At 32.4% G+C, this 17074-nt stretch overlaps 1 protein-coding gene across 1 annotated transcript; it reads right to left on the bottom strand.

Moving 5' to 3' along the window:
• Positions 1–14621: 14621 nt before the first annotated feature.
• Positions 14622–15511, bottom strand: LOC111404581. Its single transcript, XM_023033370.1, has 3 exons — positions 15342–15511; positions 14948–15203; positions 14622–14777 (listed from the first exon to the last, which is right to left on the bottom strand). The coding sequence occupies exons 1-3, from the start codon at positions 15509–15511 to the stop codon at positions 14622–14624; spliced, it is 582 nt and encodes a 193-aa protein (XP_022889138.1).
• Between the last annotated feature and the right edge of the window lie 1563 nt (positions 15512–17074).

Below are 17074 nucleotides of genomic sequence, written 5' to 3'. Positions count from 1 at the left end.
TTGAAGTTTCAATTGGATTTATAAATGTCCACTTAGTGATCATATAGCAACAAATGTTCCACGTAGTCACCTATGAAATATCAACTTACCAATATGCCATGCTATAAAAGAGAAATAATAAAAAACGCGTCATTAAACATTTTAAATCTAAATATACTAAAGCATTTTTATCCGCTTGATAAATTTAAAATTTCTAAGGCTTAGGGTCTGTTAGGGAGTTTTTTATCGATTTTGAGTGACATCGTTTATGAACAATAAAGATGGTTTAAAAATCACAAAAATAGCATTGTGCAATTTTGACCACTTTTCTCAACCCACCAAATTGGTGGATTCTGACCATTCTTTTATTCTCTTCTAGCCCCGTATGAGCTACATTATTGTAAAAATGACAATGAAAAATATAATTGTTATGAGCCTACACAAGAGATAAAACGTTAAATATGATGACTTAATATGATGAATAACGATTATATTTTTTAATTTGATAAGGAAATAATGAGACTCAAATAGGGTTAATTTCACCATTTATAAGATATTATTTTCAATCAACATATTTTGTTAAAACTAACTTTTAAATAAAAAGTATATTAACTAAAAAATAAGCAGAATGATTTGAAAGAGAATCAAGTGTTGTCATTCGGGCACTCTTGGGACACTTTGTGGTCCAATTTATAAGCAAAAAAATTACTTATAACATAAAAGTTGAATTTTGTGAAAATTTTATTTATAAAGTAAAAATATTACCATTAAGACAAAAAATTACTTATAAAATATAAAAAGTTATAAGTAAAAATTTCATTTATGTACAAAAATATTTAAAGTACAAAATTGAAATATAATTTTCAATTTACTTATAAGTTAAAATAATAACTTAAAATTTATATGTACAAAATAAGTAAAATATCACTTACGAGTAAAAATTTCATACAAAAAATTATAAACCAAAAAATTCACTAAGGGGATTATATGTAACTTTAGTCCTTTAAAAAACTTTCAGAATTGATAGAAAATAAATTCTCAAACATGGATTGGATTATTTTAAAATTGTCATTAAAATCACTCAAGATCGATCAGCTCATAAACAATTAAAATTAATTATTTTAAAAATGCTCATAAACTGTACCCAAAAGTCTCAAGTAAAAATTTGATTTTTCTCCAGCAAACAACTAGCTAGGGAAAGATTTATTTGCAACGAATTGGGTTTGAAGATTGTCATAATTCTCATTTTACAACTTTTGTTTTTACGGTATCACGTAGTGATAAAATAGAAGATTAGTTACAATATTTGATGTCAATTTAGCAATTTTCATCAATTTTAGAAATGATAGGTGAAAGTGACCAAATGGTGAAAAATTATTCAATTAAGACAAATCAAAGTTCAATGATCTAATTGAGAATTCACTAAACGTATAGTGATTGAGGATGAAATTTGCCCATATTTGTTTATTTATCATCTCATATTATCTTTAGGGGTGATGTCTTTGTTTTCCTTTTACTTTTTATGTAGATAACATTAATAAAATTATAGTACAACCTCAACAATTTAAAATTTAATATATTAATAGATCGGTTAAAATAATATTTTTGCTTAATCTTGACTTGAAAATAATATGCTAAATCAATAGTTCATTAAATTTATAAGATAATACATTATAAAAATCATATAGATTCTACATTAATAATTTCATGATATACAACATTGATAATTCAACTATGAGGCCTTCTAAAATTATAAATTAATAATTAGTTGTTTCTCCTTGAAATTGATGTCATCTTGAATCTCATTCTTTAACTTCATTTAACGTGGTAAGAAGCTCTGGTGTGGTCTTCTCATACAACAACAAATATTTCAAATTATTTTATCCGTCATTGTTGATTTCTTTATACCTTCGATATGAGAATCAATCGTTGGATATATTAGGTTTTTAACCCAAATTAGATCGAATTTTTGGGGAATATATTTTTCCTTTATTTCACGTACTTTTATTTGGAAAAATATTATTTCTTTTATTTTACGTGATTCCTATCTCGTTTCCATCTTTGTGGTATTTTTGGGGTTTGACATGCCCTATAAATACTAGACTCTTTTCATAAATTTTGTATTACTGATATATAGAATAATTATGTAGGCACAGTTATTGTATATATTTTCTCCATATTCATAATTGAATAAAATACTACGTTCATTTGCCAATTAATTCTTTATCTTTTATCTTATTGTTTGTTTGTGATCATATGCTTTATATTGTGTCATATATATTACTTTTGTTCACTTTATTTTCCAATAAATGGTATCAAAGCTATTGATTATAATTTGTTCGAGGTTTTTGTTATTGATGACAACTATGAAGTATGAAATTTTACTCTTAGATCGCAATATAAGATGTTGTGGTAAGTGAAGATGCGAGCTGTACTCGCGCAGATGAATTTAAATGATGCGTTGTTGGGATTTGAAAAAACGACCACAACTTGGACGGCGAAAGAGAAACAAAGAAATGATAGGAAGACACGTTCATAGATCCATCTTTATCTCAATAACAATATTCTCCAAGACGTTTTGAAGGAGAAAACAACGGCTACATTGTGATTGAAGTTGGAATAATTGTGCATGACTAAAAGTCTAACAAACAATTTGTATCTGAAGTAGAGATTGTATTCTCATTGAATGGAAGACGGATCTTTCGAAGATCATTTGGCCGTGTTTAAGGAGATTGTCATTAATCTGGAGACTTTAAAGATAAAATATGATGATGAAGATTTTACTTTAATTCTTTTGTGTTTGTTGTCTGCTTCGTTCATTTAGAGACACGATCTTGTATAGTCTTGATACGCTCATCATTGAAAATACGTATGATACATTATTTTCGAAAGAGAAGATGAAACATCTATTGGATCCGAGATCACGGATGGAGAAGGCCTTGTTGGTCATGGTGATCGTAGAAGGGGTAAGTCGAGGTCAACTTTCAATAATTAGGTTTGTTATTATTGCAAGAATAAATGACATATTAAGAAGGATTACAACAAATTATAGAACAAAGGTAATTTGACAACAAATCATGGAAAGCAATCAACTACTTCAAACGAGACCAACATAGCTAAGAACTATTGAGTGATGGAGATGTTTTGATGATTTCTGACTTGAAATCCAAACTTGACAATGATTGGATTTTGGATACAGCTTTTACGCTCCACATGTGTCCTAATCGGGATTTGTTTGAAACATTTGAAACGCTGACGCAATGTGTTGTTGTCATATGTAAAAACGAACCTTGTCCGGTAGCTAGTATTGGTAGTTCAGATTGAAGCTGGTTGATGGAACATGTAGAACACTTGATCACGCTTGACATATTCTAAACTTAAAGAGAATCTGATTTCATTGAGTACTTTTGATTCAAAATGGCACACGTTCTCTGGATGAGATGGGGTTTTGAAGGTTTAGAAGGGTGTTCATGTTGTATTAGAGGAGTGGAAGAGGTCCCAATTATATATCTTGCACGGTCGGCGGAATTTGAAAAGAAAAGTCAACACAGATTTAGTACTGTGGTGGAAATTCAGTTTAATACTGTACTTTTGGAATTTGGTTCGAGGTCCATGTTGAAGAATACTACTCACTCGAGTTTGGAGAATGTGAGTAATTTTGCTTTGCCGCCATACCTGGGGTTCTATCGTATTTAACTGCTAAGGATAGACCTATTGGAGATAGATACTTGGATGATTCGATTGTACATGTTTTTGACATTTTTGAAAGTGTTGAGATTAGCCAGAGACTTTCTATGAAAGCACAGGGAGTTGATTCTGCTACAGGATGTGCTTCGACACTATTTGATAATTTTAATTCTTTGTAAATTTTGGGAAACTCGATGTGTGGGTTCATGTATCTGTGTTCGATACCGTGGAAGCGGAAGAATATTTTTGTATTGGAGAAAATTTGGTTTTTGTTAAAGAGTTCAAATTTTTCATTGCATTCGAATTTATTTTTTTAGATGGAGAATCTTGGAGCTTGTTTCGTTGCATTGAAATTTATGTCAAGGTGGAGATTGTTGGATTTTTGACCTAAATTAGATTGGATCTTTTAGGAAAAATATTTTTCCTTTATTCCATGTGGTTTATATTTATTTCTATTTTTTGTGCTATTTTTAGGGTTTAGCATATTCCCTTATAAATACTAGACTCTTTTCACAATTTTTATATTACTGAAATATAGAGTAATTGTGTAAGTACAGTTATTGTATTTGTTTTCTACATATTTGTTAATTAAATAAAATACTCCGTTTCTCAGTCAATTAATTCTTTACCTTTTATCTTTTTGTTTGTTTGTGATTACTTTATATCGCGTCATATTTATTATCTCTATCTATTTTATTTCCCAACATATATATGATATGTTACTATTTCTTTTGTTTCTCTAAAAATAGTTTAAATGTTTATAAAATGTACCCTCGAAAAAAATAGTATATTCATGAATTTTACTCAATGCATAGACTTGTTAGTTCGAAAAACAAAGAACCAATATAAAATATTTACGCAAATATGCAATACCTCGATAAATTAAGAAGTTATAGTTAATCAATAAATTAAATAAATTATTAGTTTATCGATTATTTAATATTCACAAAAATTGATAGATTTTTGTTGCTCTCAATGCTACTAATTCATAGAAATTTAATTTTACTAAATACGATACCAATAAAATAATTGATAAGATAAAAGAGATTCTCGAGCTAGTGAAGCATTTTGTGGAAATAAAACTAGGTAAAATTTAATTTAAACTGGAGACTTCATATATTCAAATCTTATTAAATATACTTTAAAAAAATAGTTTGTTTTATAAATATTCAATAATTAGATATCAAATATAAATAATTAAATGTAGATTAATAAAATTAACTCATAAATTTGAATCATTGGGAGCTGATAGTGGAGATGAGATTGTATCCACACCCATGCTTTTCCCGTCTAAAATTTGACTCCATGAGGAAGTTTTGGGGTTGGTTGTCCCTTATTGGTCACGATGGCAGTGATGCTTGTTCCCTCTCCCATTAACATGTAATTTTGGTGGGAAAAAATGATCATTTCAATAGATGCATTAGGTTCCATTGGTGAATGGTGGTAGGTGGTGGTGGTCGGGGCTAAGACAGTAAAATGCCAAGAAACATAAAGTATAAGAGATAGAACTCATAACTATAAAAGTGCAAATAAAAACATAGCAGAAATTAAGTAAAAACACAGACAATTATTTCAATTGCAGTCCCAGAGGTTCGATGACCACTTTAAACTATAATTCCATGTGATCGTTTGATTTCCCACAAGTAAACGGGGTCGTGAACAAGTAATATAGTAGTGTATAGAGTGTAGAGTGTCGAACTCATGAGGATTATGTATTCAATTGAGTTCAAATTAATAACAACCTTAATTGAATTGCAACAAGTTTTGAGTTTTATATACTAGTACCTAAGTTTCAATTAAACTAGAAAAGTGATTTGACTCGTTTATCAAATATGTGAAAGTATTGCTAAGATGTCTAATTCATTTTCGGCAAAATAAATTAAAATGACAATTTGTAGTCATTCTTGTTACTCAATTTTCCTAATTTAACTAAAAACTTCATTCGATAGTTATCAAATATATTCCCCTCATGTGACATTTCTATCTCTTGTTAAAAGATATGAACATTCTAAATACATGAAACGATCTAAAACACCTATGAAAACCATGTAAAGTATAGAGGTATATCTCTATCATCTATCGAACCTTACAATATTTATTATTTTTGGCTAAAAAACTATTATCTCTTCGATAATAAGTGATTCCAATAATCAAATCAATTATTAACTAATTAATTGAAAAGTTGGTGAAAACAATAATAAACATCCAAGAAAACATACATACTAAACTTCAAAATAATTAACTAATGCAAAAAATCTCATAAGAATGGTTCATATCATCCTAGCAATATAAAAATCTAACTAAACATATTGAAATTACAAGAAACCATTCTAAGTTTAATGAAAATCACCCAGAAATCAAATAATTGAAGAGAACGATAAATTCTTGATATCTCTTGACTTCCTAATTCTTATGGAAATTCTTGGTATGAGGTCCCCTTGATGATCTTCTTGCATTTCCTCGGTTTAATTCCCTCACAAAAATGACCTTTGCTCCTCTTATTCAATGTGATTCTCTCAAAATCTCCTTGTTCTTATGTGTTTTTGTGCATAAAAGAGGCTCCTCTATGTGTAAGGGACGTTCTGGTATTTATATGGCTCGAATTTGGGTTAACGATATCGTCCAAACTCTTGCCAAGTTGAGTTTTAATCGTATAAGGAAACCTGAGATTCGATTGAATTCTTGTACTATGCCGTCGCACAATATATCGGGATGCTACCGCATAGTTCACTTGTTGAACTCCAAGTTTGTCCCTACATGGTAGGATGTGACAACATAGGATTTTGCACTATGCGACTGTATATTTCATATTTCTTTTCGTCAGATAGCCTTTAGTATTTTGGTCATATCTTTCTTTCTCGATATTTGATTAAAGTGATTCAAAGTATATTAGAAAGTTAATACAAAGGGATAAATTCTTTCGGATATCATATTTCCAATTTGAACGTTTGCTATGCTAAAAATGGGTCTCGAACAGAGTCTGAAAATCTGAAGCATGACTTTTTCGTCTGAAAGTTGATATGTGATAATATTTCGACTGTACTTCATCCATTTGACTTCTTTCCTCATCCAATTGACTCGTAACACTTTCGGATCTTTATCGTAAGGTTCGACACAACTTTTTAGTATTTTCACTTTAGTCCCCAAACTTTAATTTTGCTTCATTTTAGCCCTTTTCTCCTATAATCATGTTCCTTTATATTCCAATTGTATCCAATTAAAGCCTTGACATCTTCCATCTTCATTTCATCGCCTATCTCATCTCTAAATTATTTGTAACTTGATCCCCGTCTTTCAGATTTAACTCTTTTTTGGGTTTCCCTGTTATTTTTTCCAGTTTCTTGTTCAAACATTGAGTTTATCTATTTAATACAAAAATACAACAATTTAGACTATATTTCATCAGAGGAGCAACTAAATATTACTATTTAGAATTAATCTATTTGTACCAAATAGTTTACCTAATGTTTTACCGAATTGACAAGTGGTGGCTCCCTATTGGAGGGGCGGTTGTCCCCACAGCCGCCCCTCCAATAAGGGGCCACCACTTGTCAATTCGGTAAATCATTAGATAAACCCTTATATTTTTGTAGCATAACCCTACTATTTAAGGCTTGAATAAGTGTATAAAATACACTTATCAAATATTGCTCTATTTGCACTAAAATGCCTAAAATGACAACTAAAGTATACAATTAATTCAAAGTACAAAAAATCAAGTGAAATATTTGACTAATCTTTAAGGAATTATAGATTGGCACTGAAGTTCACTAAAAACATAGGAAAATAACATTAATCTGATCGTACAATAAAAGAACTTTGAATCCTTTGCACTCTTTCAGAAGAGAACAGTAGATTCAAATCTCGAATGAAATTTTCAAGATTAAAGAGAAAACCCCAATTTTAGAGAAGAAAACTCTCTCAAAAGCCAAAAGACAGATTAAAAGTTTTTAACCATTCGTATCCAGAACCAAATCAGACGGCTAGGATGAAAGCTAGGCGTCACAATCTAGTTCAAAGCACCCACTTGCAAAAACGTGTTTTACAAAACACACTTGGCAATTTTGGGATCAAACACTTCACATTTGCACTACATTATACATAGAAATCTCGACATTGCTACCAATAATTGAACTCTTTCTAGTGCAAATATGAGCATCACAAGCAGTTTTAATTTCATTTGCTCTGTACCTATACAATCAATTAAAACCACCAATAGATAATAACTTCAAGCAATTCTCCAATTTTACTTAATGGTATTACTTTAGTTTCGATATTAGAAGGATTAAAGTGTGCAATTTTCTCAATTTTAAGTATCCTATTGGATATAATCTCTTATAAAGTGACATTTGATATCGATGTATTTAGTTCTATCACAAAACATGACATTTTTACTTAAATGAATTGCATTTTGGTTATAAGAAAACAGAGCAACATTTTCATCAATAAAGTTTTTAGTAAACCAATTAACCAAATTCCTTCTTTTATGGCATATGTTGCAGCACTGTATTTTGCCTCTATAGAAGATAGTGCCACAACTTTATGAAGTCGTGATTTTCAACTTATAAAAAATAGTATAGAGTTGATCCCCTATTATTTCTAACTCCATCAAAGTTAGAATCAGTGTACCATTTCAAATTCACCCATTTTTATTCATTTTAAACACTAAGCCTAACTCAGAAGTACCTTTTAGGTATTTCAATAACCACTTTAAAACATTCCAGTGTTTTCCCCAAGGTTTCTCATAAATCTGCAAAGTACACCAATGCTATGTACAAGATTAGTACATATCATCAAATACATCAAAGATTTAATACATTAGCTTTAGAAATTTTAGATATTCTATCATATTCATCCTTAGTTTTAGGACAACGGTCATATGATAGTTTAAAGTGATTATCAATAGGTAAGGTTACATATAAAGCATATCATCCATATAAAGCACCATGTATAGTAAATTCTTACCTCGATTGCCTTTATAGTATAGATAAGTATCATAATCGCTTATTAAAAAACTTAGCTTCAAGATAAAAAAAAAAAATCAATTTTTTTTATATCATTATCTTAGAGCTTATTTCAAATCATACAAAAATTTCTTTAGCAAACACACAATTTTATCAAAATTACATTTAACAAAATCATCATGTTGTTTCGTATAATTTTTCTCATCTAATTCACCATATAAAAAGCAATTTTAACATCTAATTGAATATTTCCCATCTAAATTGAGCAATAAGTGCAAGAATGCATCTGATAATAGTATATTTAACGACAAGAGAACATATCTTATTATATCCACACCCTCCTTTTGTGTAAACCCTTTGATAACAAGTATAGTTTTATATCTAACATTATCTTTGTCTCTATCCCCCTCTTTTACTTTATAGATTCGTTTCCAATCAATCAGTTTATGATCCTTAAGCCTTTTCAGTAATTTCGAAGTTTTATTTTTAAGGAGAGAAGCCATTTTTTCTTCCATAGCAGCTGGCCATTTTTTTGAATCTTTAATTTTAATAGCACTTTCATAGGAGTTAGGTTCATTTTCAGCCTCTTCTTGATAATTGAATAGTGAAACAAAGTCATCAATACCAAACCTGGTAGGAGAGCCTATCTTTTATGAATTGATACATATCAAAGGATAGAGTTGTAGATTTAGAATGATCATGTGGATTAGTTTCTAGTCCAACTTGAGTTCTCCTTAAGGGTTCTTCTCCAGTATCATTAGAATCCTCGTCTGCTAGAATGGTATTACTATTCTCTAGGTGAAGAATCTCAACCTAAATTTGAACATCCTTTTTAGCTATGTTTTCAAGCTTCCTTTATAAGCATTGCATAAGAAATTCATTAAAAATAACGTTCTTTCTTATTATGACCCCCTCATTTTTCTTTAACCCACGCTTGTATCCCTTAACATTCTCACCATATCTTTAAAAAGCATATTTAAGTGATCTAAGCTTTAATTTTCTTGTATTTTGATGAACATATATAGCATAGCCAATTATTTTCAAATGATGAAAATCCATACACACGTGTCTCGATTTTTAGGGACATGTCAACACTTTAAACACGTGTCTCGATTTTTAGGGATGTGTCAACACTTCAGATGATGCCATTAGATTGAGATTATTTCTACATACTCTATGTGATAGAGCGTTTCAATCGTTAGACTCACAACTTATTACCAATATTACTATTTGGAATGACTTGACTCATAAATTCTGCACCAAATTCTTCCCATCAACAAAAATTGCAAAGTTGAAGCATGACATGGCCATATTTCGACAAGGGAAAACAAAATCCTTTAATGAAGCTTGGAACAGATTCAAGAACATATTTTGGAAGTGTTCTCATCACAGCATCAGTAAAGGGCTCTAGGTCCAATATTTTTATGCAAGCATACTTTCATCTTATAAGAGCATGGTGGACGCTTTATTCAATAGCCATTTATCTACGAAGAAAATTGATGAAGCCTTGGAATTGTTTAGGATAGTGGCTATTACCACATCCATGTGGGCTTCTGAATAGGTTGTTCATAAGAAAGTACCAAGAGTATACAAGGAGGACACTTATACAACATTATTTGTAAAAATTGACTCTTTAGTTCATAAGGTAAAGCATGTCACAATCAGCCAATGTGGTACAAGCTAAGTGGGTAAATGGTGAAAAAATATAGGGCAAACCACAGTACAACAAATTATCTAATTCTTACACAAAACACAAAACAAATTGACTATGTAAAAGGGGGTCAGTACCAACAGAATAATCCATAATCTAACACCTACAATCCTGGTTGGAGGAAATATCTAAAACTTTCTTTGAGTAATCATGGTCATGATAAGCTATATGGTTCTCATTTTCAGCAAGTAGAAAAGAGAACTTCCTTAGAAGAGATGTTTAGTAAATTCATGGAAAGAAAAGATCAGTACATAGAGGCGAATAATCAATTTATAAGTAAGACCATAAATAACTCTTCAAAATATAAGTGCAGCAATTAAAAATTTTAAGACTCGGATGAGACAGATGGTATATGCTATATTAGGCAGAGCACCAGGTATATTACCAAGCAATATAGAAGTTAATCCCAAGGAACGTGTCAAAACAATTACTAGTAGGAATGGGGTTCAATTACCTAAGATTCATGTTAAGAGACCAGCCACAAGTGAAGAAAAAGTACCTTCTGTTGATGAGAAACATGTGAAACAGGCTGAACAAACAACATAAACATCTGGCAAAGAGAGTTCAATTACACCACGGGTTAAGGAAATTGTTCCTATACAAACCTCCGATTCCATTTTCTCAAAGACTTGAAAAGCACAAGTTAGACAAATAGTATACAAAATTCATTGAGGTCTTTAAAAAGCTTCACATCAACTTCTCTTTTACTGGTGCACTTATTCAGATGCCCAGTTATGCTAAATTCTTAAAGGATATTTTATCTAACAAATGCAAGTTGGACGATTATGGGACAGTGATGTTGACTATGGAGTGTAGCACTAGAATACAAAATAAGCCACCTCCAAAATTAAAAGATCAACAGAGATTTATAGTACATTGCACTATATGCAAATGTTATTTTAATAAAACTTTATGTGATTTAAGTGCAAGAATAACTTGATGTGACTCTTTATTTTCAGAAAACTAGGTTTGGTGAAGGCTAAAGAAAATAAAGTAACTATATAGCTGGCTGATCATTCTATCACGCACCCAAGAGATCATTGAGGATGTCTTGGTGAAAGTAGAAAAAATTATCTTTTTAGCTGACTTTCTTATTCTTGACATGGAGGAAGATATGGACGTTTCATTTGTTTTTTAGGTCGACTTTTTTTGGCCGTCGTATAGCTCTTATTGATGTACAAAAAGATCAACTGATTCCGATGCTGGGTGAGGAGCAGGTTGCATTTAATGTATTCAAGGCATGAAATCCCTATTGAGTCAAATAGTTTTTTCAGATCGTTGTGATTAACATGACTGTTCACGATACCTTCCAGTTGCATATTCCATCTATCATATGAGGTGTATATTATGCATTCTCAATCCACTCACTCTAACACTAATGAGATTGAGATATGTGCAAGATATCTTGAAACTAATCCTCCATTTAGACACTGACCACACTTTGAGGAGTTGGGTACATGTCCTACAAAAACTTTGCCATCAATTCAACAAGCCCCTAAGTTAGAACTCAAATAATTACCACCACATCTTCGTTATGTTTACTTGGGCGAATCTTCTACATTGCCAGTCATTATTGCAAACTCTATTAGTAACCTTGAGGAAGAGATATAGCTATGGATACTAAGAGAAAATAAGACAGCTATTGGGTGGTCTATTGCCTGAAATGGGAAATTATCATAGAGTGAGATTTATAAAATCTTAATAAATGGCTTGACATTCCAGAACAGAAACTTCACTTATATTGTTTTAATGCCCGAAGTCTGCTTTTTCGAAATATGTTCGAAAGAAAAAATCTCTATTTGAGAGGGCTTCTTCCTATACCTATGCACCTCGTATACACGCACGCCAATATTTTTCAAGGAGGTCCAGGCGATCGAAAAATAAAGAAATGGTTAATAGATTCAAGATAATTACGTATTTTGCTGGAACTCCGAATCATTCTCTTGAAACTTATCCTCTTCATCATAAATGATCTGCTTGCCCCGACTGCCATTTGTCCATATTTCGAGAAAGAATATCTCTTGTTTTTCATTCTCATTCCCAACTATCTTATTATAAGCGTCGAATCCCCACTTCTTCTTGCTAGAAAATGGGAAAAGACTACTTCTTGGACTGTGATTCTTTGATGATCCAATCCTATCTTGATCATGCCAATTATCCTATTCGACCACACCAGTTTATTATGTATGGATGATGAGATTCAATTGATATAGAGCCAATTCCGAGGTCTATGTCAATTAAAAGGATAAAGGGGATTACAAAGTTTTCTCCAAGTCACAATCTTTTAGAAAACCCTCAGGCCAGATGCTTAGAATCAAACAAGCATCTAAGAAAACTCTATGTAAAAATGGTGTTTTAATTCGATGGTGATCCAATTCAAAAATGACTAGAAGTACTACTGATAATAATGGTCCACATAAAAAGGCTGCATGGCCCAATATCATCATACTGACTCATTTTGAAAATAAATTAATGAATTCAATTACCTATTGAGTTAATCAATATGAAGTCATGAATTATTATCGTGTATAACTTAAATGAGCATAATAATCATAATCAACATAATGGAGATACAAATATTTTACTGAGCGTAGACGGTAAAATTCTTATGTGTAGTGCTACTAAACTCCGACCCCCTTAACATAATCATAATCATATCATACCATATGGGACCCATAATAATTTTTTTAAAATTCATAACAATAATTCAAAGTAGACAGCATACTTACAGTGAAATTTGAAAGAAAGAGTAATGGAGACTTGATCCCTCTACAATTTTCACCTCGGCTTATGAACGTGTACATTATTTAGACCGAAAAATAATAGTGAGTGGTAGCATGTGAGTGTGAATGAGGGATTTAAATAGGACAACACTAGACATGCATCATTAAGGAAAAACTCATGGTTGTGGCAATTGTTCATTGAAATTTGTGAAATGAGCATGAATCTCTCAATCATTCCGACATTCATGCATCACACTACACATTACCATATGTTTAGTCGATCAAGCATATATCAAGAATTTTCTACGTAAGTTTTGACTAAGAATTCAACCTTTTTTTTCAAATAAAAATGTGTGCGAATTTGTATTTATAATAAGTTTGCTACAATATCCTAGAACGTGGATTAACCCTCAAATGAGCCCCTAAATTTTCAATTCTAATAATTAGACCCGAAAATCTAAGTTCAGGTATTATAATCTATCCTCCTAAAATATCTCTACCTATCGCTCCCACATGACCTCTTCAGCTGAATGATTTCGCCACTGTACTTTTACTAGCGAGATCACTTTGTTTTGGAGGGCTTGAAATTTTTTATTAACAATTTTTACTGGTACTTCTTCATAGCTTAAACCTTGTTGTAATTTAATATACTAATTGTTGACCACATGACTTGGATCAGGGACGTACTTTCTAAGTATTGGCACATGGAAAACGTCATGTACAGCTAAAAGTTCGGAAGATAATGCTAACTAATATGTGATGTTCCCAATACATTGCAAGATCTCAAATGGGCTAATAAATCTTGGTCGTAACTTACCCTTCTTGCCAAAATGTAGCACTCCTTTTATCGATGCCACTTTAAGGAATACCTTATCACCAACTGAAAATTCTAGACCATTTCTCTTTTTATTTGCATAACTCTTTTGTCTATACTGAGTACTTTTCATGTTGGCACGAATTTTTTCAATTGCATGCATTGTCTGCTCAATAATCTCTAGTCCCAAAATCTTTTGCTCACTGACTTCATCCCAATAAAATGGTGATTTATACTTTTTTCCATACAATGCCTCATATGATACCATGTCAATTGAAATGTGGTAACTATTGTTGTATGATAATTCAACTAAAGGTAAATGCTTCTCCTATTGTCCTCCAAATTCAAGTATACATGTCCAAAGCATGTCCTTCAATGTTTGAATTGTCCGCTCAGACTGCTCATCCATCTAAGGATGGAACGTCACACTAAACTTTAGTTTAGTTCCCATAACTCGGTGTAGACTTTTCCAAAAGTCTGATGTGAACCTTGGATATCTATCCGATACAATAGAAAAAATCATGTAACCTTACTATCTCATTTACATATAACTAAACGAACTGGTCCATAGTAAACGTCATCCAAACTGGCAAGAAATAAGCTGATTTGGTGAGTCGATCCAGTATAACCCAAATAGCATCGTGACCTCTTACTAACCTTGAAAAACCAATCATGAAGTCCATAGTTACATGCTCCCACTTCCACTCTACGACTTCTAATGGTTCAAGTAACCCTGACCGTCACTAGTGTCCAGCCTTCACTTGCTGATACACCAGATATTCTGGACATACACGACTATATCCAATCACGAAGTCTATAGTTACATGCTCCAACTTCCACTCTACGACTTCCAATAGTTCAAGTAACCCTGACGGTCGATGGTGTTCAGCGTTCACTTGCTGATGCACCAAACATTCTGGACATACACATCTATATCCCTCTTCATGCCTTCCCACCAAAATACTGCCTTCAAATCCTCACACATCTTTGAGCTTTCCAGGTGTACTGAATAAGGAGAGGAATGAGCCTCCTCTCTAATCTATCTTTTCAATTCTTCGAAATCCAGTACACATATCCACTCTTGATAATATAATGCTTCATCTTTAACTATGGTGAAATCATTCCACTTTTCTGAGTTAATATCAGATTTGATGTACTCAAAGGACTGATCATCCATTTGATGTCCTTTAATAACGTTATGGAGTATGAGATGAATAGAGAGAGCTGCTACTCGAGTGACCACACCTGGTTGTGTGACAACCTCGAGATTCAATCTCTTAAATTCTCTCCATAATGGTCTTGCATAGTCAACATAGCTAATTGACCTACCATTTTTCAACTCAAGGCATCAGCTACCACATTCGCCTTGCTTGGGTGATAATGAATTTCATAATCGTAAACCTTAACTAACTCAAGCCACCTTCTCTGTCTCATATTCAACCTCCTGCTGGGTGAAGATATACTTGAGGCTTTTGTGGTCCGTATAAATGTCAAATTTACCTCCGTAAACATAATGCCTCCAAATTTTTAATACATGGATCGCCGCTGCAAGTTCTAGGTTGTGCTTGGGGTAGCTTTGTTCATATAGTTTTAATTGTCTCGATGAATAGGCAAACACTTTATCGTGCTCCATTAAGACACATCCCAAACTTTGTTTCGAAGCATCACTATAGATCACAAAACCATCTGACCCATTGGGGTGTTTACCAGCTTTTGATTTATTTCCTTAAATCTCTGTTCACACTTCATAGTCCAATCAAACTTCACACCCTTGCGTGTTAATTGTGTCAACGGTCCTGATATTTTGGAGAATCCATCAATGAACCTCCGATAGTATCATGCTAAGCCCGAAAAATTGCGAATTTCTCGTACATTGGTTGGCCTTGACGAACTCAACACTGCCTCCACTTTACTAGGGTTCATCTCTATCCCTCAGGTCGTAAAAATATGTCTAAGGATGCTACCTGTTCCAACAAAAACTCACACGTTTTGAACTTGGCATACAGCTTCTCATTCTTTAAAACCTCCAATACAATCTTTAAATGCTCATCCTATTCCTCATTGCTTCTTGAGTAGACCAGGATATCATCAATAAACATGATAACAAATTGTTTCAGATACTTGTGGAAAATGTGGTTCATCAAATCCATAAAAACTCCAAGAGCATTAGTTAGTCCAAATGACATAACTAAGAACTTGTAGTGTCCATGTCGAGTTCTGAAAGTGGTCTTAAAGATATCACTAGCTTTGATTCTCAATTGATGATAACCAGACCTTAAATCTATTTTGGAAAATGCCACTATACCTTTGAGCTAATCAAACAAATCCTCAATCTTTTGAAGAAGATACTTATTCTTGATAGTGATTCTATTCAATTATCTGTAATCGATGCATTTCCTCATCAATTCATCCTTATTTTTAACAAATAGCACCGGTGCTCCCTATGGTGATACATTAGGTCGGATGAAACCTCTGTCCAATAGTTCCTCCAACCGTGCCTTCAATTCATGTAATTCTTTAGGTGCCATTCTATAGGGGCTTTGGAGATGGGTACTGTGCCGAGAGTAAGGTCAATTATGAATTCTACCTCTTGTTCCGACAGCATACCAAGCAACTCCTCGGGGAAGACTTTTGGATATTCACACACCATCCTAACCTCGTTAACTGTTAATCCATTGTTCTCTTCTTTACTTATTACAGACATCAAGAGTCCCGTAGTGTTTTATAATGGTATGACCTATCAGGTATTCCATGCAGATAAGATGCGGGTTAAGGTTCCACCTCTAGCCACAGATAATCGAAATCTCTCTTCCACTGCTCTTTGAAAAATCACATCCTTTTCAAAATAACGAATTATCGCTTGATTACTAGATAGTCAGTCCACTTCAAGAATCACGTCAAACTCGTCCATATCTAATGCATACAATTCCATCTATAATGATTTACCATCAATTTCTATTCTTGTCGTTCTAACTATGTGATCAATATTAACTATATACCCAATAGGCATCATCACTACTAAAGGAAATTGTGCATATTCAACCATAACATCCAATTTACATAGAGTATATCAATACATAGGCTAGTAAGTCGGATATGAGGACTTTACCTGTCTAGATATTTGGATTTTGATCCTTATTCTGCCCTGCCAGTGTATAAATCCTAGTGTGTCCTCCTGGTGCATAGCCTTGTCTAT

The sequence above is a fragment of the Olea europaea genome, chromosome 11 (genome assembly GCF_002742605.1).
Source record: "Olea europaea var. sylvestris chromosome 11, O_europaea_v1, whole genome shotgun sequence".
In the NCBI taxonomy this organism is placed as follows: Eukaryota; Viridiplantae; Streptophyta; class Magnoliopsida; order Lamiales; family Oleaceae; genus Olea; species Olea europaea.
Note: the sequence above shows the minus strand (reverse complement) of the source record. Positions and strands in the feature narration are given on the sequence as shown.

What these genes read in the sequence shown, in the direction of transcription:
- LOC111404581 (XM_023033370.1), bottom strand. Translation starts at nt 15,511, where the DNA reads ATGGAGCACGATAAAGTGTTTGCCTATTCATCGAGACAATTAAAACTA. An exon ending in ACGGACCACAAAAGCCTCAA is followed by an intron (nt 15,204 to 15,341) that starts GTATATCTTCAC and finishes GAAAAATGGTAG; the next exon opens with GTCAATTAGCTATGTTGACT. An exon ending in ATTATCAAGAGTGGATATGT is followed by an intron (nt 14,778 to 14,947) that starts GTACTGGATTTC and finishes TTGGTGCATCAG; the next exon opens with CAAGTGAACGCTGAACACCA.